Source organism: Pelodiscus sinensis, chromosome 1, assembly GCF_049634645.1.
Source record: "Pelodiscus sinensis isolate JC-2024 chromosome 1, ASM4963464v1, whole genome shotgun sequence".
Taxonomy (NCBI): Eukaryota; Metazoa; Chordata; order Testudines; family Trionychidae; genus Pelodiscus; species Pelodiscus sinensis.
The window spans coordinates 210,988,431-211,010,308 of record NC_134711.1 but is presented as its reverse complement, the minus strand read 5'-3'; the positions used below and the strand labels follow the sequence as shown (position 1 = coordinate 211,010,308).

The following is a 21,878-nucleotide window of genomic DNA, read 5'->3' as shown; positions in this document are numbered from 1 at the left end:
ATGGGGAATTCTGACTGGTGAATGGAAATTGCACAATCTTAATTCATCCATCCCATGTGTATGCAGTACGATAAAGTCTTTAATTATATGATTGCATATTGCTTTTTCACAGTCAGGGATGGACCTGCTCTGGGAGTGAATCATGGTTGTATAGTGAAAGAGGTTGTTGTTTATAAGGCTCCTGAGTCATTGGTCTCCTGGGTAGGACAGCTGAATGCTTACATGTGTCTATCATCTTTGTATATGAAGTTATGAATATGTGCTAAGTATTTGTATCTCAAACATGTGTAGTGTTCCTGGCTGACGCTCTGCCGACAAATTTACATTCAGGTTGATGGACCATTCATGTGGTGATAGGCCATTGATAGGAATCAGCTCTTCATGAAGATGCCTCAGACAGTGTGGAGCCAATGGCTGCCTCTATGATTCAGCAAATATGTAAGAACATATGATGAGGACATGTGAACTAAGGCTCCATCTTTTACCAATAACTTTCCATACTCTTGTGATCCTGGGCTTCATATTGGTCAGCAACTTTCTGTGCACATGAGCTGAGCTATAAATTGCAAGCTGTGACATCACTATTTTGTCTTCATTCCTGCTTCTTGTATCTGGACTGTGATTTTCTAAGGAAGCTTTGGACACAGGACTGAATGACCCCTAACCTGGGTGAACCAGAGAGATTTTTTACAAGATTTAATATCACTGTTATCATCCTGATCTATAGTCTCTGAAAATCACTGGTACTGTATTTGATTCTCTTAAGCATTTAAGAACCCTCTTTTCTTTTTATGTTATTAAACCTTTAATTTTTAGCCACTAATGGCATCAGCCTGATGTTTGGGTAAGATCTGAGTTATATACTGACAAAGGGAAGGTGGCTTATCCTTTGAAATTGGAAAAACGTTATATACAATGAACATGGTTTTCAGTAACCTCTCATCATAATGACCAGATAGATATCTGGGTGGTGATAAGGACTGGTTGTCTAAGGGGCCTGTGTTATAAGTTTCTTGTTAACCAGTGTGATGCTACAGAACCTCAGTATGTTACTGGTTTGGTGAATCTAATGTTACAATAGCCACTAGTTTGGGGTGTGTCTGTCCTATTATTGTCAATCTGTCCTGAATTTGGCATTCTCAGCTGAGACCCACACTAGGCACCAGTTGACAAGGCAGTTACAGGAAAAGCATGTTTTCCTATAACAAAAAAAATCTGGTATTTTTATGTTTTTAAAGGAATCTAATTCCATTATTTACTTCTTTTATCATGGTTCTCTAAAACTTCAAAACAAGATGATGGCACAACATCAAAATACTACTTAGGGGGATATTCTTATGATATGTTTTGCCAACATTATTTGGTAGAATATATTTTTGTTTCCAGTCTCTAACTCCCTTGAGAAGCTTGTTTTCCCCTTCAATGATCCTCTTGCAAACCATTGTTTTATTGCCATTCTTATTCCTCTCTGGCAGCATACCATTTAAAAACCCTGTACTAATTATGCTCCCTACATAATTTTTTATAAAAGGCAAATGAAATAGCCTTCTAATAACAATTGTCAGCAGTTGTAGTGGGAACAAACTAAACAAAAACCACCATGAGAGTTATTTGTTTTTGAATTCTGATGTACTCCTTAGTGGCAATCTATACTGCAGATGTTTACATGACAGAAATGCATCTTCATCCAAACTCTGGTTCAGAATTAAAGCTTTGTTCTTTGACAGAAATTATAACAGAAAGATAACTTTGTGTTTTAGCAGTATAAAATATCCCACATACAAGATATATTGGAAGTCTAATTAACACATTAGGGTGTGTAAAATTTATTGTCTCCAGAGAATCCTTTTAGAAACAAGTTACCTTTAACTTTGATTCTGTATATTATGGCTGAAATTTAGCTAATAGTTAACATTTATTAGCCATTGTGATTTTAAAAGAGGGATGAATCAGCAAGGGGCTCAGAAGAAAAGAACTGCTGGCAATTCTATCTAAAAATTAAATAAAGTCAATCTGCAGAATATGTTCTCCTTTATGTTTTGTGGAGCTCCTTAGCCATAGGGAGAAGGTAAATTGTATTTGGTGTAACAAATCCAAATCTACTTGGTATTCAAATTTCTAAATCCCATCTATTAGAAATGAAATCTTTTTACTTCAATGTGAAGAAATTGAGCTTGCCTTATAGATGGTGGTTCTCCTTCAATTCAGGGAAGGGACACTAAAAGATATATGTGTTTTGTTGAGGGTTAAAAGTAGAATGGTACCAAGAATCCCATCTGGCACTCCTTTTATGGATTCTATTCCATCTTCCTCTTGTGGAGATATTTTATCTTCAGAGTTATATGAACAATTAATAGCCATAAAAAGGTCTTCAGTAATGGCAATAATCCCTTCTAGACTTACCTGTTTGAGGGGAAGTTCTTTAGCCTTTCTGGCACTACCTTAGCTACTAGTTTGGCAAACACCTGAGTATTCCGATGTTTTCATGAGTTGTTGAATCTTGCATAGGCAGGTGATCCGTCTTGTGGTTGTACTTTTACATAGCAAGAACAACGGGATTCTCTCTACATGGCAGAAGATATAAAAGGTTCTGGGAAACCTCTTCATTTGATCTTGAATCCTGCTTCTTACCTCTGGAAAACTTTGCTACCAACTAAAGCTTTAAAGAAAGGACTAAATGACTTATCCAACCTGCAGATGTACTCCAGAGACTTGATTTAAGCGAGCAGTTTATTTCATCTCTGCTACAATCTTGAACCAAAAATTTTGCAATTGTTTATTTTGCAAGCTGTATACTTGATTCCTTTAACAAATTTAAATCTCACCCTTTCTTTTATGAATAAACCTTTAGATTTTAGATACTAAAGGACTGAGACGGTGTGGGTTTGGGATGAGATTTTAAGTTATCTATTGACCTGGGCAAGTAGCTGGTCCTTTGGGGTTAGAAGAATCTTTTTTTTTTTAATGAGATTGGTTTTCATAACCTCTCATCTGTATAAGGAGTGCTACTGGTGGTGATACAGGAAAATTGGAGTATGACTTCCTGTTAGCTCATGTGGTGAAACAGAAATTCTCTTTTTGAGTGATTTGGTGTGCTTTGTGGTGGAGGAACCCTAGTTTTGGGCTGAAAGCAGCCTGATTTCTGAACAGTTTGCTTTGAATTGGTACTCTCAGTAGTGTTCCCTGACAGCATCTCTTGTTACAGTGGTTCCTAACATATTCTGTTTGGCACCTCATCTCTTTGTACTAGAGCAGTCAGCCCATGGGACCTCATAGGATACGAGAGTCATTTTGGATTTAATCAATAATGTTTTTATATATAGTTCATTCTGATTATACAGAATGTGTTACAAAAAAACAGAGATACTTACTTTCTAGCTCAATGATCTCCATTCTATTCCCTTCTGTGTCTTGGCCAACAAATTTCAAACCTTTCTCTTCAAAGCAGACAGTCAGTTCTGGATTTACCTGGAACATTGAAAAATACAGGTAGTAATTACTGTAGTATTTACACAAACTTAACAAAGATAGGTGAGTTTTAACTTTAAACACGCACACACACAAAAGCAGGTGAGGCCCATCGGTGACCAGGCAAAGTCATTTTGCATAGATTACATGTATAAAAAAGTTCAAGAAATGAAATACATGTAATAGAATTTTTTATTCATGTGCTTGCAAAAGGGAAGTAAAAGATCAGTTTTAAACGTGTAGGATTTCAACTTCAAACGTTATTCATTTTACTAAGTAATTATCATACGTAGTAAATTTGAATCACAAACCCAAAGATTCTATTACTTTTTCTGTAATGAATTGAATTATTTTGTGATTTGTAACAGGACGAATTTTCTTTGCACTAAAATGACAATTGACTAAGCGACTCAATTTTAATTTTGTTAGCAAATATTTTTTAGATTTTTCCTGCGGGATGACAGTGTGATGTCATCACATCACTCTGCATCCCACAGGCTCCTCTTTCCCATGGCCACCCTGCTCCAGACACTGTCTGGGGACACCAAAGATGCCTGGCAGCCTGGCATGGGCAGATTCCACCTCCTGAAAGTCCGCAGCCAGAGCTAAGCAGGCAGGACCCTTGGGAGGTGGAATCTGCCCAGGCTGGGCTGCCAGGCAGCTTTGCTGTTCCCAAACTGTGTCTGGGGCAGGAAGCAATTCCGTCCAGGATGTGGGCGCCTATCTGGATCAGCCTGCTGCAGGCAATGGAGCTGTGGCAGTATCGCTGCATTTGTTCAGAGGGGAAATCCCAGATAGAAGCTCCGGGGTGGCTAGACTTGGAGATGTTGGGGCCTTCCCAGCAGCTAGAGGGCCTAAGGAGCCGTGCAGCAACAGGCCCACAGAGAAAACGGTGCAGGGCCTCATGGCTAAGGGGAGGCACTGGCTGTGTGCTGGGCCGGCCCTGGTGGCCCCCTGCTTGGGGGAAGCAACCACTGTGCCATGTTCCCTTCTGGCAGCTGCCTGTGGTGCGTGACCACGTGCGTGGGGCGGGCTGAGCTTTGGCTCACTGCCCGCAGACAGGGGCTGCAAAACTGTGCTCCTCCCAGGCAAGGCTCTCAGTCCGCCCCTCCCCTCCCCTGGCCCAGGGGGCTGCTTCAACTGGTGCAAGGCCCAGAGGGTGGCCCACTGATGCCAGGAATGGAGGCAGACTCCATGTCCTGCATCCCCAGACACTTCCCCATCCTCCGCTGCAGTCCAAGCTGCCGCACCAGTGCTGAGCCGCCCCAGTGGAAACCACTGTTGCAGTCTGACAGCCCCTGAGGCATCACAGAGGGGAGGCCCAGCAGCGTTCGGATTGGCTGCCAACACAGCCGAGTGGGGGCAGGCTAGCCTGAGGGGAGAAGCGCCTGCCTCTGCATAGTGGTGCCTGGAGACCACCCCCTCACTGCATGGCTCCCCAGTCCTCTTTCCATCCTCCACGTGTATTCTCAGACTCTCTCGTGCCCCCTCACTGACTCCCATCCCCCCCTTCTCAAACTGGCATCCCAAAGGACCCCCTGCTCTCTGCCCCTCCCTCCAGCCTCTTTCTCTGCCTCCTTTGCATTTCCTCTGCTCACAGACATCCCCCTTTCCCACTTCACAGCACCCCAGCAATGCCACCTTTCCTGCCCCTTCTCTCCAGGCAGCTGCCAAGATCCTGCTGTCACACCACCTGGAGCAGCCCCCCACAGAAATTCCTGCATATGGGCCTCGTGCCTTTTCTTTGCTGGTTAGGTTGCCTGTTCATGGGAGGGGGCAGGGTGTGCGTAGGAAGGGAGGAAAGGGGTTAAGAGTGTATGTGAGGCTGGGTGGTATGGTAAGGTGGGATGGTGGAGGTAAGGGGGATATAGGAATGGAGGAAGGGGGATGGGCAGTGTGGGACGGTGGACAGGGAGGAGTTAGGGAAGGATGGGGGTGTAGGAATATGGAGGAAGGAGGTGGGAGTAGGGATCGGCAGTGTGGGGTGGGGAGGCAGAGGGTTTATGGAGGATGGGTAGGTGTAGGAACGGAGGTAGAGGTACGAATGGAAAGGGGGGTGAAGAAGGGGGTCAGGGAGGATTGTGGGGGTTGGAATGGAGTCTAAGCCAGCCACCACCCCCTTTGAAAACCAGGAGGTCCAAAGAAGGCCTGCTCTATGTGACTCAGGAATTGACTGTTCATTTGGACTATAGGGGCATGCCTCAAATTGAAGGATCTACATGCAGAGCAGCCACTTAGGCTGTGTCTAGACTACATGCCTCTGTCGGCAGAGGCATGTAGATTAGACAGATCAGCAAAGGCAAATGAAGCCGCGATTTAAATGATCGCGGCTTCATTTACATTTACATGGCTGCCGCGCTGAGCCGACAAACAGCTGATCAGCTGTTTGTCGGCTCGCGCGCTAGTCTGGACGTTCCCCCTGTCGACATCAAAGCCCTTTGTCGGCAGCCCCGTTATTCCTCGTGGAACCTAATCAGCTATTTGTCGGCTCAGCGCGGCAGCCATGTAAATGTAAATGAAGCCGCGATCATTTAAATCGCGGCTTCATTTGCCTTTGCTGAACAAACAAATCTACATGCCTCTGCCGACAGAGGCATGTAGTTTAGATGTACCCTTAGAGAAGACTCTGCTGATGTCACTTTCCCACAGGTCCCCCTACCATGTTTCCTAAGACCTCACACTTTGTCATGGGTGGAAAACCAAAGATCCTCAGCTTAAGGTCTGGAAAAGATACCTCTGCTGCTCTGACAGCGGCAAGGGCCTGGACTTGGATACACTAAATAAATAGTACCTACTTTAGCTCAAACTCCTACAGTCCTACTTAACCCTTATTTAGGAAAACTTCCACTGCCTTCAAATTTTTTTGTGGTTTGCTATATATTCTCAATATTAGAAAGTATATTAGCAATGCCTTACCTCATACCGATGCCTGTGTCGTTCCTCTACAAAATCTTCATCACCATAAAGTTTCCCTGAAAAGAACACAAGGGAAATGATTAATAGGAAAGGGTTGATTCTGTCAAACATTTCCAGAAAGCAGAAGATAGCGCTCTTACAATGTGCACAGTGTTTCTAATGTTATTTTTTTAGTTCATGATGTCCCCCACATGCTCTATGAAATCTAAATTCCAAGAAATGTCTTACACATCAACAACTAATGCTATTCACTATGTCCCTAACAAATCTCTTCTTTTGTTTTTCTGTCTCACTACTTTTCTGTTCCTCTTAATTTTTAAATACATGACACACATAATGTTAACTTATACAGTTGTTTCCGTGTTGTTGTAGCCCTGTCCATTCCAGGCTATTAGAGAAACGGGGGGGGGGGGGGGGGGAGTGAAGTATCATATTTATTGGACCAAATTTTAATGGTGAAAGGACAAATTTTCAAGTTTATAAAGAGCTCTTCAGATGTAGTTGGCCCAACAAAAGATGCTATCTTACCCACCTTGTCTCTCTAATTGCCAGTGACTGTCAATTTCCCCAGATTAGATTATGAATAACTTGTACACAATATGGAGCTTTCACGCCAAACTTAAATGACTCTCCAGGGATTATAAAGCCCATTCACAGAAAATGGGCTAGAAAATGGGCTAAACTATATGAAAGCTTTATAGGGATATTCAGTGCCCCTTATGCACTGATAATAGGCCTCTGAAAGAGATTTCAGACTAAAGCAGAGGTGGGAAAATTCCAGTCTGCGGGCCGGATCTGGTCCACAGGGTTAATCCCTGGCAGGCTCCCACCTCCATGTTTACCTGCGCCTTCACAGGTATCGGGGGATCTCAGCTGTGGTTGGCCATGAATTGCATTTGTGGCCAATGCGAGCAGTGGGAAGCAGTGCCCAGCTCTGTGGTACTTCCTGCCATTTGCACTGGCCGCAAACAGCGATTCGCAGCCAACCAGAGCTCTGATACCTACTAAGGTGCAGGTAAACATAGTGGCAGTAGACTGCCAGAGATTAACCATGAAGGCTGCAGTTTTTTTACTGCCCAGCCCTGGACTAAAGGAAGCGGAGTTTGCCACCCAAACCTTTTATTAGGTCAATTTTAAAGGACCAAGCCCAGTTTACATAATACGTGCAACAACAAAAATAGAAATTCATACTCTATTCTTTTTTTCTTCTTTTTGTGCTTCCATCCTGCCACCTTCTCCTCTTCCATCTAATAACTTCTAAAGCCCATCAGGCTTAAGTGGAAAAATCAGCATGATAATGTAAAACTGATGAGGTTTAAGACACATTGACTAAACTAAGAAAATAGGAACGGCCATGCTGGGTCAGACCAATGGCCTATCTAGCCCAGTATCCTGTCTTCTGACAGTGGCCAATGCCACAAACATTCCCTCTCCCCCCTTGTTATCTAGTCCTAGCTTTTGGCAGACAGAGGTTTAGGGACACTCAGTTCAGGGGGCTGCATTTCTGGTCATTTTTTGAATTGTTATTTTGTTATACAATTCTTTTTTGAACTATTATACTTTTGATTTTCACAACATCCTATGGCAAAGAGTTTCACAGGCTGACTGTACACTGTGTGAAGAAACACTTCCTTTTGTTTGTTTTAAATCAGCTGCCTATTAATTTCATTTGGTTCTTCTGTTATGAGGGGTAAGTAGCACTTTCTTATTTACCTTCTCCACCCCAGTCATGATTTTATAGACCTCTATCATATCCCTCCTTAGTCACCTCATTTCCAAGCTGAAAAGTCCCTGTCATATTAATCTCTCCTAATACAGAAGCTATTCTACACCCCTAATATTTTTTGTTGTCCTATTTTGTATCTTTTCTGATTCCAATATATCTTTTTTTGATAGGGTGACATTAGTTCGAATTAACTTTGATAGGCGCTACACATACAAACCGCTTGTTCGAACTTAATTCGAACTAGCTGAGTGCTTAATTCGAACTAGGTAAACCTCATTCTACGAGGACTAACGCCTAGTTCGAATTAAGTAGTTCAAATTAAGGGCTGTGTAGCCCCTTAATTCGAACTAGTGGGAGGCTAGCCCTCCCCAGCTTTCCCTGGTGGCCACTCTGGGCACCACCAGGGAAACTCTTCTGCCCCGCTCCCGGCCCCGGAGCCCTTAAAGGGGCATGGTCTGGCTACGGTGCCCGTGCCAGGTGCAAGCCTGCCAGCACCCAGCCAGCAGACCCTGCACCTGGCATGGCACGAACCAGCCACCTGCTGCCACCCAGCCCTTTGCCTCTTCCCGGGACCAGGCTGGCGGATCCCAGGAGCCTGCCCAGGGCCATAAGAGGTGGGCGTCCGCTTGGTCTAGTGCGGAGATCGTGGACCTCGTCCACGACCTCCGCACTAGGCACAGGAAAGTGGCCATCTAGGGCAGGATAGCTGCCAGCCTGGCCACCCAGGAGCAGGTTTGCATGAAAATCAAGGTGGTCCAGTGAGACCCCCGACCCAGAGCCCTGAGCTTAGAATGGCCGTACTGGGTCAGACCAAAGGTCCATCTAGCCCAGTAGCCTGTTTGCCGACAGCAGCCAACACCAGCTATCCCGGAGGGGATGGACCGAAGACAATGACCAAGCCATTTGTCTCGTGCTATCCATCTCCAGCCTTCCAAAACAGAGGCCAGGGACACCATTTCTATCCCCTGGCTAATACCACTCCATGGACCCAGCCTCCATTAATTTATGTAACTTCTCTTTAAACTCTGTTATAATTCTAGCCTTCACAGCCTCCTGCGGCAAGGAGTTCCACAGGTTAACTATTTGCTTTGTGAAGAAGAACTTTCTGTTATTAGTTTGAAGCCTGCTACCCATTCATTTCATTTGGTGTCCTCTAGTCCTTCTATTATGGGGATTAATGAAGAACTTTTCTTGATGCACCCTCTCCACACCACTCGTGCTTTTACAGACCTCTATCATATCCCCCCTCAGTCTCCTCTTTTCTAAGCTGAGAAGTCCAGTCTCTTTAGCCTCTCTTCATATGGGACCTGTTCCAAACCCCTGATCATTTTAGTTGCCCTCCCGTCTCCCACCCTCTCTCTTTCCCTCTCCCACCTCCTTTTCCCAGTCTCCCCCAGTTTTGTTCAATAAATAGAGTTTCTATTTTTAAACACACGTGTCCTTTATTTTGTACATCAGGAAGGGGGGCTAGGGAGGGGTAAGTGGAAGGAGGTGAGGAAGGAATGGGGTACGAGCCCCCGATGGGGAGGACTGGGGTAGCTCTGCGGGCTCCTCAGAGTGGAAGCTCTCCTGCAGTCCCCCGATTGACACCCCCCCCCCCGTATGGCAGCCTGCGGCAAGTGCAGCCGGGCTGATGGCCGAGTGCTGTGATGTGCCAAGTTTGGGCATTCAGGGCACTCCAAGCCAGGACTGCTTTGCTGTCCCTCATCGAGTTAGACAAGCGAGCGGGGAACCCCTGAGAACTGTCAGGGTCCACTCAATGCGGACATGCTAGTTCGAATTAGCAAAACGCTAATTCGAACTAGTTTTTAGGTCTAGATGCACTAGTTCGAATTAGCTTAGTTCGAATTAACTAATTCGAATTAAGTTAGTTCGAATTAGTGCTGTTGTGTAGACATACCCTGAGTCAGTTGCTCTCCAGATACTGAGGGGGACAGACAACATGTCCCTCTCCAAGAAAAGACACTTCACCATCTGTAAGTAGGGAAAAGCCTAGATAAATCCATTAGGTTTTATTGTTTTATGGTTTGGGAATGGGAATCTGATGTCTCTGCATTTAGAAATGGGTTTTCCTCTCTTTTGTAACTAAGTTTTGTTCCCATGGGAAAATTCCCCATAAGTTTATTAATTGGTGGATTTTACCATCTAGCCAATCCAACTATGCTTGTAACAGGAGTATTGTGATAATAAAGGTTCTTTCTTTTTTATTAACCTAGTATTGGTTAATTTTTGTGTCCTGGTTTTACCTTAGGGCTGAGATTTCCCAAGTGATCTCTTCCCTGGTTTTCTTACCATTACTTGGGTGGTGGCAGAGGATTTTTATCCCCAAAATCTAGGTTTTTAGGATTTTGGGGGGAAGTTTTTTACCAATGCCTGGCGAGATAAGGTTTTGGGGTACTTTTGTGGGCCCTTACTTCTGCATTCAGCATGCCAGAGTGGGGAATCAGCCATGACAAGGGGTTACAAGAGTTAATCGTAAGAGAACCTTTAAAACCCCCATATTTTCCTTCTAGTTGTGATTTATAAGGAGTGGGAACAAGATTTCCTTTTCCAGTACAGATTATCAAAGCTTTATGCATTCCTTTGACACATATGACCATCAGAGCTACTCAGGATGATGGCACACATTTACAACAGATTGCTGCACCTTAGCATTAACCTTTCTATCAGCAGATAATAAGGACCACATAATAACTGCAGTATAGCATCAGGAAAATATTATACATGATGAAGTGTGTAAGGTGTTATGTAGGCCATGCAGCTCATTGTCAAAAAGCCATTATCTAGAAAAGCAGGTTTTCTTTTAAATGACTACATATGCAGCACTTTCATTTCCTGCCAAATTACACACGATCTTAAAAACTCAAAGGGGTACTTTCTACAAATCTGAGACAGTTAAACATTGTTTCATATCCCAGATCAATGCCACAGAGAGAAAAGATGTATAGGATGATAATGTAGCAAGTGTGACTGAATCTGCTGATGGACAAACAATTGCATTGTGTCAATGTTTTATCATCACTTACTTTTCCTTTGTAATTGCGACCTGCTAATAGGTGACCTACATTAAGTATTACTGCAACTTTTGAAATAAGTGGCTGAAACTGAATCCCTGATGTAGTATTTTTTTTTGCTTACCAATTGGGGCTGGCAGGAGTCTCAGGACTACGATTAGGGCACCGTTGACAGCCCAAATCCCTTTTGGACCCAGACTTAACCCTTACAGTGGGCTACTTGCTGACACAAAACCTAGCTCTTGCCCAGGATCTCATGCCAGCACAGACTAACACAAGTCCAAGGATGCATGCCAGCCTCCACCCTAACTCTTGCCTGGCATGTGCTGCTGGCTCCAACTTTAAAATGGGACCAACAGCAGTGTTCCCTGTAAGCTGCCTGAGCAAAAATTGCACCTCCAGAAATAATGGGCATCTGAACTACTCATTAGAAATAAATATGTCTATTTTGTAGTATTCTTTTGTTCCTGACCAATCCCACTTTATCATCAACAAGTAATCTCATGTATATTGTTGGGGACTTTATAACATATCTAGGTACAAAATCAGTTGGGGGAAAAGAATGAAGTATTCTTCTGTATTATCTGGAAGGAATGTCTCTCACAGCATAGAATATTTATCATTCTGAAAAAGGGTCCATTAGTTTACTTAATGGGTAATTTCTCTGTGTGACAGATAACATTAAGAGGTAGTTGAACTTCTTGTCTATTAAATGGAATGAAGCATTTAGGGAAGAATTCAAATTCCCTATGGCTACGTCTACACTGGCCCCTTTTCCGTAAGGGGCATGTAAATTTCACCTATCGTCGTAGGGAAATCCGCGGGGGATTTAAATATCCCCCGCGGCATTTAAATAAAAATGGCTGCCGCTTTTTTCCGGCTTTTAAAAAAGCCGGAAAAGAGCGTCTAGACTGGCCCCGATCCTCCGGAAAAAGCGCCCTTTTCCGGAGGGTCTTATTCTTATTCAAAGTAAGAATAAGACCCTCCGGAAAAGGGCGCTTTTTCCGGAGGATCGGGGCCAGTCTAGACGCTCTTTTCCGGCTTTTTTAAAAGCCGGAAAAAAGCGGCAGCCATTTTTATTTAAATGCCGCGGGGGATATTTAAATCCCCCGCGGATTTCCCTACGACGATAGGTGAAATTTACATGCCCCTTACGGAAAAGGGGCCAGTGTAGACGTAGCCTATGTGTTTTGGGCATTTATTCCTTTTCTCGATTTTTTCACCTGCTATGTAAAAGTAAGAGAGAAGAATTTGCACTATGCTTTGGTTGTTTCCTCCAGAAGTGGACAATGGAAATTCACACAGACACACATCCTTTAAGTCAATCACAAGGAACAAATCGGAAGAGAGAAGGTAAGCTGTGTTTGTTTGCCCTAGAACTCAGGCTAGAATGAACAGGACTTGATTAAATCCACGCTCAGAGCATTGGAAATGGATGTGGAGCATGTTGGCTACCACACATCCAAGTATGCTTCAGCTTCCAAGGCAGTAAATATAGGGGAGTCGGTATTGGCTGTGAGATGCAAGCCTGGACAAATAACTTTTGTTAAGCATCAAAGAAATATAATGTCAGGGATCTTAATGGTGTAAATGCCCATTAGTAAAAATGTGGACTATTATTCCAGGAAGGGCAACAATTGATTACATTGAACTTATGAATTACTAATATTTATTTTAAAGGAATAATGATGCAGAAGTTCCCAAGTGATCTTTTTTCTTGCCACCCTCTGGGGAGGGTAGTATATGACAAATAAATCTATGGCTCAAGCTCTACCCTTAGAATTTCATTCACTATTTCTATTGGCTTCAGTGGAGCTGCAAGCCAGAATCCAAGGGTAGATTTGGCCTCAATATTTTGTTTTCCCCTCTTTGTGCTTCTGGTAAGCTGACCACAGAAATAGACAGGGTTATTACTGTAAGAGGCAAGGACGATCATCAGTCCACAGTTTAAGAAGTGGCTGGAAACACCGATGCCACATTCTGAAAACCTGAAGTTCATGTTGCATAATTAACCAAACTTAATTAAAAAAATAAAATTGCAAAAACGAGGAGGTTTTATGTCTTTCTTAGTGACCAATCCATTTTTTATGCTGGAAGTCCCAGCTTGCGGACAGAGTTCCATGGGTGTATCATCACAAAAGACAGGCAGTAGCAGCTGCCTGTGCTGTACAGTGAGGAACGCTTGTGTCCTTGCAAAGAATCTGGCAGGGGGAGGGTATCTAGGGTAGCCCATCCTTCTGGAGAGAGAAGCACACTTGGAGAGCAAACATGCTGAAGGCAGCCTAGAGCACTGAGCTTTCTATCCTTCCACTGCTGCCTGCAGAGCCGCCAGTCTGTGCCAGCTCCTCTCACTGTGACCATTTAATTTGGTGCTTAGAGGAGAGAAAAGAAAGTGGGAAGAGAGTGAGAAGATGTGTATCTGCCCCACAGATGCTCTCTGCTAGTGGGTGGTTCATCAAGCATGCCCTTCAAATAGGCAGAGAGGGCAGAAAGGGCCGTTAATCTGTTTTTAGTAGATGCTGTTTATAGATATTAAAAAGATGCACCCCGGGAACTAATCAGATGAATAAAAAATGCCATTTGTGACAGTTGCTTTTCAGGGTAGGAAACATTTTAAATGTGGACTGCATGGTGTGTAAGGAGAGGCAAGAACATGTTTGGCACAATTCTATTTAGGCCTTTAAATATGAGACAGATGGCATTTTTTATCCTCAGAGAAAATCAAACAGTAAAGAAGAAACTTACTTAAGACAGAGTCTTCTGTTTTGAAAATAGTCCTCCTTTTCCCCAGTCTCATTGTTCCTCCCATATCTCCAGGATTGTGTTCAGGCATGTCAATGACCTTACAAGAGAAAATATGTAAGTGGTGAGAAAAATAAAATATTAATGATTGTATTTACAGTATTTCATACAGTCCAACATATTATTAGGATGGAAGACCTAATCATGGAGGTTAGGTCCATCAATGGGTATTAGCCAGGATAGGTAAGAATGGTGTCCCTAGCCTCTGTTTGTCAGAGGCTGGAAATGGGTGACAAAAAGATCACTTGATTCCCTGTTCTGGTCACTCCCTTTGGGGCATCTGGTATTGGCCACTGTTAGCAGACAGGATACTGGTCAAGCTGGACCTTTGGTCTGACCCAGTATGGCCGTTCTTATGTAAGACCCACAGGTTTCAAAGCATGTTTACCAAAGAACATTGCTACACAGCTGGCAGTCACAGAAGTTTTGGTAGTGTAATAAGACTGCAACGACGGACACAAACTACATATCCAGCCAGACTACATTATGGACCTTGATCGGGGTGTCAGACTTACTGACCCTCTGAGCTACAAATCACAGTTGTCAGATGCTCAAAAGCCAGAGCACACCTGCTGGGTCTCAGGACTTCAGCCCCATGGGAGGTGCCAGATGAGGCATGGGGTTTCAGCTCCTGCTTAAGCCCCAAACCCCAGCAGGTATACACCCTGGGGCTGAAGCTCTGAGGACCGCCCTCCTCCTTGCTGGGCATAGGCGCCTACCATGCCACTATGCTGCAAGGAAGAGTTCACCAGCTCCTCCTCACTCCTAGTTTGGTAGGTGGAAAATGGGAGATTCATTGGAGAGACTCTTCATGTCACACTTTAATGATTAAAAGAGCCATATATGGCTTGAGAGCCACAGTTTGGCCACCCCAATCTAAACACAGACTGATTCATGGGGCACTCATCTGCAAGGAGTCTACATCCTCATGAGAATCCCCGTGATGATGAGACATGCAACCCACATTAGGATACCATCCTACAGCAAGACATTTTTTGGGCCCAAAAGGTGTCATGCTATCACTTCAACTCTTTGATTTTATGTACCACACATTCAGTGTGTAATATGATGGGGACTAATTTAGCTACAACTGCTCAGGAGAGAGATCTTGGAGTCATTGTGGATAGTTCTCTGAAAACATCCACTCAGTGCGCAGCGGCAGTCAAAAAAAGCAAACAGAATGTTAGGTGTCGTTTAAAAGGGGATAGAGAATAAGACAGAGAACATCTTATTGCCTCTATATAAAACCATGGTGCGCTCACATTTTAAATACTGTGTATAGATGTGGTCACCTTATCTCAAAAAATGTATATTGGCATTGGAAAAGGTTTAGAAAAGGGCAACAAAAATGGAACGGGTCACATATGAAGAAAGATTAAAAAGACTGGGACTTTTCATCTTAGAAAAGAGGAAACTAAGGGGGATATGATAGATGTCTATAAAATCATGACTGATGTGGAAAAAGTGAATAAGGAAAAATTATTTACTTGTTCTCATAACATAAGAAATAGGAAACACCAAATGAAATTAATAGGTAGCAGGTTTAAAACAAACAAAAGGAAGTTTTTCTTCTAACAGTGCACAGTCAACCTGTGGAACTCCTTGCCAGATGATATTGTGGAGACCAGGACTTAAACAGGGTTCAAAAAAGAACTAGTTAAATTCATGGAGGTTAGGTCCATCAATGGCTATTAGCCAGGATGCACAGGAATGGTGTTCCTAGCCTCTCTTTGTCAGAGGCTGGAAATGGATGACAGAAGAGGGATCACATGATGATTGACTGTTCTGTTCATTCCCTCTGGGGCATCTTGCACTGGCCACTGTTGGAAGACAGGATAGTGGGTTGATGGACCTATGGCCATTCTTACGTTCTTATGTTAATTCTTTGGAACCATACTCTCATCACAACTAGCTCACATGGTGCTGAACATGATTGGTCCTGGTCTATACTGACCATCGGTCATAATCATTGTGATTTAAGTTAACTCAACTCTTCACAAACATGTTTGACTACAATAAGATTTTGAAAGCAGACATGCTCTTGATTTCAAGAATGAAATTTGAAATGTAAAATAGACATACCCTAAGTTATCCCTGAGGGTATGTCTACACTACAAAGTTAGTTCGAACTAACGTCCGTTAGTTCGAACTAACTTTCCTAGGCGCTACACTAGCGCTCCGTTAGTTCGAACTTAATTCGAACTAACGGAGCGCTTAGTTCGAACTAGGTAAACCTCATTTTACGAGGATTAAGCCTAGTTCGAACTAGCTAGTTCGAATTAAGGGCTGTGTAGACCCTTAATTCGAACTAGTGGGAGGCTAGCCCTCCCCAGGTTTCCCTGGTGGCCACTCTGGCCAACACCAGGGAAACTCTATGCCCCCCTCCCGGCCCCAGACCCCTTAAAGGGGCACGGGCTGGCTACGGTGCCCGTGCCAGGTGCAAGCCTGCCAGCACCCAGCCAGCAGACCTTGCACCTGGCACGGCACAGAGCCACCCACCCGATCTCCCCCAGCCCACCCCCTCTTCCCGGGACCAGGCTGGCGGCTCCCGGGAGCTTGCTCTGGACCGCAAGAGGCAGGCACCTTCCTGGGCTAGTGTGGACATCGTGGACCTCGTCCACGATCTCCGCACTAGGCACAGGAAAGTGGACGGCTAGGGCAGGAGAGCTGCCAGCCTGGCCACCCAGGAGCAGGTGTGCATGAAAATCAAGGGGGTCCACTGAGACCCCCGACCCTGAGCCCTGAGCTTACAATGGCCATCCTGGGTCAGACCAAAGGTCCATCTAGCCCAGTAGCCTGTCTGCCGACAGTGGCCAACCCTAGGGACCCTGGAGGGGATGGACCGGAGACAGTGACCAAGCCATTTGTCTCGTGCCATCCCTCTCCAGCCTTCCACAAACTTTGGGCAGGGACACCACTCCTACCCCCTGGCTAAGACTACTCCATGGACCCAACCTCCATGACTTGATCTCACTTCCCTTTAAACTCTGTTCTAGTTGTAGCCTTCACAGCCTCCTGCAGCAAGGAGTTCCACGGGTTAACTATTTGCTTTGGCAACAACAACTTTCTCTTACTAGTTTCAAGCCTGCTACCCATTCCTTTCCTTTGGTGTCCTCTAGTCCTTCTTTAGGGGAACTCATGAAGAACTTTTCTGAATGCACCCTCTCCACCCAACTCCTGCTTTTAGAGACCTCTATCCTGTCCCCCCTCCGTCTCCTCTTGTCTAAGCTGAACAGTCCCAGTCTCTTTAGCCTCTCTTCATATGGGACCTGTTCCCAACCCCTGATCATGTTAGTTGCCCTCCCCTCTCCCAGCCTTTCTCTTCCCCTCTCCCACCTCCTTTTCCCAGTCTCCCCCAGTTTTGTTCAATAAAGACAGAGTCAATGTTGGAAGAAACGTTATCTTTATTTTGTACATCAATAAGAAGGGGGGCTAGGGAAGGGTAAGTGGAAGGAGGTGAGGGAGGAATGGGGTATGAGCCCCCGATGGGGAGAACTGGGCTGGCTCTGCGGGCTTCTGGGGTGGAAGCTCTCCTGCAGCCCCCCGATTGCCCCCTCTCCCCAGATGGCAGCCTGCGGCAAGTGCAGCCGGTCTGATGGCCGAGTGGTGTGATGTGCCCAGTGTGGGTACTCCGGGCACTCCAAGGCAGGACTGGTTTTCAAATGGGGCACCCCTGAGAACTGTCTGTCCGGGGTGGGGGTTGGGACCCTTTAAGCACAGCCCTCGGCTAGCCTGAGACAGCATCTCCACGCTCTAAGTCCTCCTCTGATGCCCTGCCGGCACTGCTTCCGGCCATCCTTAAGCCCTGTTCAGAGTCCACTCAATGTGGACATGCTAGTTCGAATTAGCAAAACGCTAATTCGAACTAGTTTTTAGTTCTAGACGCGTTAGTTCGAATTAGCTTAGTTCGAATTAACTAATTCGAACTAAGTTAGTTCGAACTAGCGCTGTAGTGTAGACATACCCTGACTTCTTGAGTCTTTAGACATCCTGGCACATTGGCTGAAAAAGGTGTGAGCTGCTCTTGTCATGTTAATGGGATATAGATTCTGAATTCTATTAATATCAACATTGTTAACAGTTTTACTACAGATAACAGAAAAAAAACATTACAAAGAAGGGGTATGAAGTTCTGCATAATCTCCTGTGAGTAGCATCTCTTACAGCTATCATAAGTAGAGTGGCTTGGTTTGTGGGCAGAACTTGAGACAATATCATCACTTTCCCCAACACAGCATGACCCCTGAATGAAGTACTTTAAGATAACTCTTTGTTTCCCATTCACATAATGAATTTTGCTGACTGTCACATGAAGAACAAGAAGCAGCTGAAACTGCATTCTGCCCACAGCAGGATTCTTATGCTGCTGAACAAAATATACCTTTATTTCTGGCATTTTTTGTCACCTGAACATGCTATTCAACTGAATTTTTTTTTTTTTTTTTTTTTTTTGCAATGATTGTGATTAGCTGCAAGGAATGAAACAGAGATTATACTTAAAGTTTTGCCCTGCTTGCCTGGTTCTTCTGGAACAAGCCATTATATCTAAAGAAAATCCCTCTCACAGGGTAAAATCTTTCAAAATCGTAGAAACACCAAATGTAGGTATCCATCTCCCTCTCTCTCATATATATAGATATAGATATAGATGCACACACCAAGGAGTGAGACTACTCAAGAAGGCTTCAGAAAATAAAAAATAGTTGTGGTGAGTGGTTATCAGAAGCAGTATTTAATTACCTTTAATTTGCCCTTCTGGAGCAATAAAAACATTCCATGAGAGCCATAATGCATTTCATAAAGTGACACTATACAATTCAGAAGGGATGGTGGAAGGTTCTTGGCCTTTGGCTCTGTGCCAATGTAATTCAGATGTGTAATTATCTCTGCATAACCTCATATCTTTCAAATGTTATTTATGGTCTATACACTTGTTGCAAAGTATCATAAATAAAAGCTGTAATCAAACTGGTTGAAGATTACAAACCCTCTAATTACTTCCCAAGCAACATGAATGTGGGGGTTATGCAGTTTCTTCAGCCAAAGCACCTCCCTACTCCACATATTTTTAAATCAATTATACTCTTCTGAATTCTATTTACCATTTTATTTGCAGTACACACTTGAAATGCTGGGCAATTACATAATCAAAACATATAACATCAGAAACAGATTGTACAAAATACACAGGATGAAATTATGCTTGAAGTCAATGGCAAAACTTTAATGGGAAGTTGTTTGCTTGCCTCTATAACAGTGGAAGGGTGGCCTTTCCCATGGGTACAATGGTTCTTGTAGATGACTGGGTGGGTAGGGTTGCCAGGTGTCCGGTATTGACCCAGACAGTCCGGTATTTTCAGCTCCTGTCCAGTAAAAAACTTCAGAAAATACCGGACACCTACAATATCTGGTATTTTCTGATTTTTTTTCCTGGCCAGGAGGCCAAAATTACCAGACACCTGGCAACCCTACAAACACTCAGCATCCGGCCTCCCACTGCGGCCCCCAACACCCCCAGCCCCCCGACCCCATGCTTACCTGGTTCCGCAGGGAAGCTAAGTTCTAAGAACACAAAATGGCTGCTGACAAAAAGACCAAGGGGAAGCAATGCCTCCCCTGGGTCTTAGTGCTCAACCACTCCCCTGTACCTATCCCTATTCTGGCTGCACTCACTCTGAAAGGGGCCATGCTGCTTTAATATTTAATTTTTTTTTCTTAATAAGTCTTGGGAGTCCTTTTTGTTTATTGCTCAACAACTTTGGTCTCCCCGCCCACCCCCCCTGTTTTTTTTCTTCAACAGAATTTTTTACCCGGTGGTTTTTTTTGGGGGGGGGAGAGGGGTTTCAGTATTTTTGATTCAACCATCTGGCAACTCTAACAGTAATAAGCAATCATTCATCCTCTCTAATGGTTACCCAATATAGGACTGTGAGCCAGAGTTCCCTGTAAGGTGCATGCCAGCATGGGCACACACCAAGAATTTCATTCCCACCCACCTCCAGAGCAGAGCCGTACAGCTGTAACCCCAGCTGCTCCCAGGGCTGGGGCCACCCCAGGAGCAGCTGGGCAGTCACTACGCAGCTTGCATGGCAGCTGCCAGAGCTGGAGCCTGAGCTGTGGTACTAAAAATAGCATCATGGCTCAGCTTCAATCCCAGCAAATAGGGCAGCCACCTGCCATGTGATCCAGCCCCTGGGAGCAGCTGGGGTCGCAGCTGCATGGTGGTAGGACCACAGTACTAAAAATAGCACTGCAGCTCCAGCTCGCGTCCTAGCACACAGAGCATGCTGCCCTGTGTGCTGGGACTGGAACCAGGACCACCGTGATATTTTTAGTACTGCAGTCCTGGCCCCAGCAGCTCCCAGGGCTGGGCTGCATGGCAGGTGGCTGCCCCGTGTGCCAGGACTAGAGTCGGGACATGGAGAAGTTGCTCCTGGGCCAGGGTAGCACCACAGCCCTGGCTTCAGCCCTAGCACACTGGGTAGCCGCTCACCATGCTGCCTAGGTGTCAGGATGGCAGAAGGGAAGGGAAGGGGCAGGGGGATAACTAAAGGGAAGGTGGGGGTAAGGAGAGGAAGAGGCTTGTACTGAGGGAAGAGGGGGATGCAGAGCAGGAGAAGAAAGGGAAAGGCACCAATGGGCAGGGTGGAGGAGAGACAAATGCCAGGGGGCCAAGAGGAGGCAATGAGGGGAAAGGGCAGGAGGAGTGGGAGTGAGGAGAATGGGAAGGTGTCAGTGGGAGTGCAAGAGGGGAGGGGTAATGCGGGGGCAAGAGAGAGGAAGGGGAGAGAGGAGGAGTGGGTGCCGGGAGAAGAGGCAGTAAAGGGGGGTGGGCATGAGGAAAGCAGGGGGTGGAGCAAATCATGTGTGAGGGTGCAGAGGGGTGTGAGGAGAACTGGGGCAGAGGGTGGTGAGGGGGTGGCATCAGGGAGGAAGAGGGCAAGGGGGCAGGTGTTGGAAGGGCAGAGGCAGTGAGGGAAGGGGGAGGCACCAGGAAGGTGCAGGGGGTAAGGGAAGGTGCTGGTGCCAGGGGAGTTGTGGGGGTGAAGTTGAAGGACAGATACAGAGAGAGGAATGGAGAGGAGGGATAAGCACCAGAGGGCCGAAGAGAGAGGCAGGGCAGATGAGTAGAGAGAAGTGTTAGGAGAGGGGATGGGAAATGGGGCTAGAGGAGGGGTGAGCACAGGAAGGAAAGAGAAGGGCAGGGGCAGGGGTCAGAGAGGATGGAGAGGGGAGCAAGTCCCAGGAGAGCTGAGGGGAGTGAGAACGGCAGGAGCCAGGACAGCAGAGCAGGGTAAGGGGTGGAGGGCAGCAGGCACCAAGGGAGCAGATTGGGCGAGGGGAGGGTGGGAGACGTGGCAGCAGAGGTGAAAAAGGAGAGGTTTATAAGATATTTATAAATAACTTGGGTGCCATGGTGGCACACATCCAAACAAGTGCACAAGACCTCAATACTGGCACACAAGACAAAACTCACTCTACTCATAGATGGAAAATTTTAGAGGGAACACTGCTGTGAGGGATCCATGTGGTTTTTTTCCTGTTTATGTGTATTTTAGGTTACTGAAGAAGCTTATGAGGGGTCAAGACAGTTATCTATTGTTACCTGAATGTTGATGATTATACACAGCTATATTTTAATATTCCCACTTCAAATCTTGACTTTGAAATCTCTTTGCCTTCTTATTATCTGGCCAAGATATGATCTTCCATGAATATGAATTCAAAATATCCTGAAATTAATGCTTCCTATTTACTAAGTGAGAACGTAAATAGGAAAATGTTAAGATTTTGCTCTGAACTGTAAGAATGTTTCTTTTCTGCCTCCAGGTGGAAAGCAAAGTGCTAATCTCTAAAACTCTAAAAATGGACACTCTATCTATGAAACCACATATTTTCCTATGCCCCTCTACAGTCATTATGCAGAGACAAAATCAGAAAGGCTAAGGCAC

The 21,878-nt window shown here is 45.0% G+C and overlaps 1 protein-coding gene across 8 annotated transcripts in view; it reads right to left on the bottom strand.

The window, feature by feature from the left end:
* CTPS2 (CTP synthase 2) overlaps positions 1-21,878 on the bottom strand; it is a 178,979-nt gene that overhangs the window by 14,331 nt on the left and 142,770 nt on the right. For all 8 annotated transcript variants that reach the window (XM_075914163.1, XM_075914194.1, XM_075914171.1 and 5 more), the window contains 3 exons: positions 13,870-13,966; positions 6,385-6,440; positions 3,372-3,468 (listed from right to left, as the gene is read on the bottom strand). In XM_075914163.1, coding sequence (XP_075770278.1) covers positions 3,372-3,468; positions 6,385-6,440; positions 13,870-13,966 — 250 coding nt within the window. The remainder of the gene's footprint in view (positions 1-3,371; positions 3,469-6,384; positions 6,441-13,869; positions 13,967-21,878) is intronic.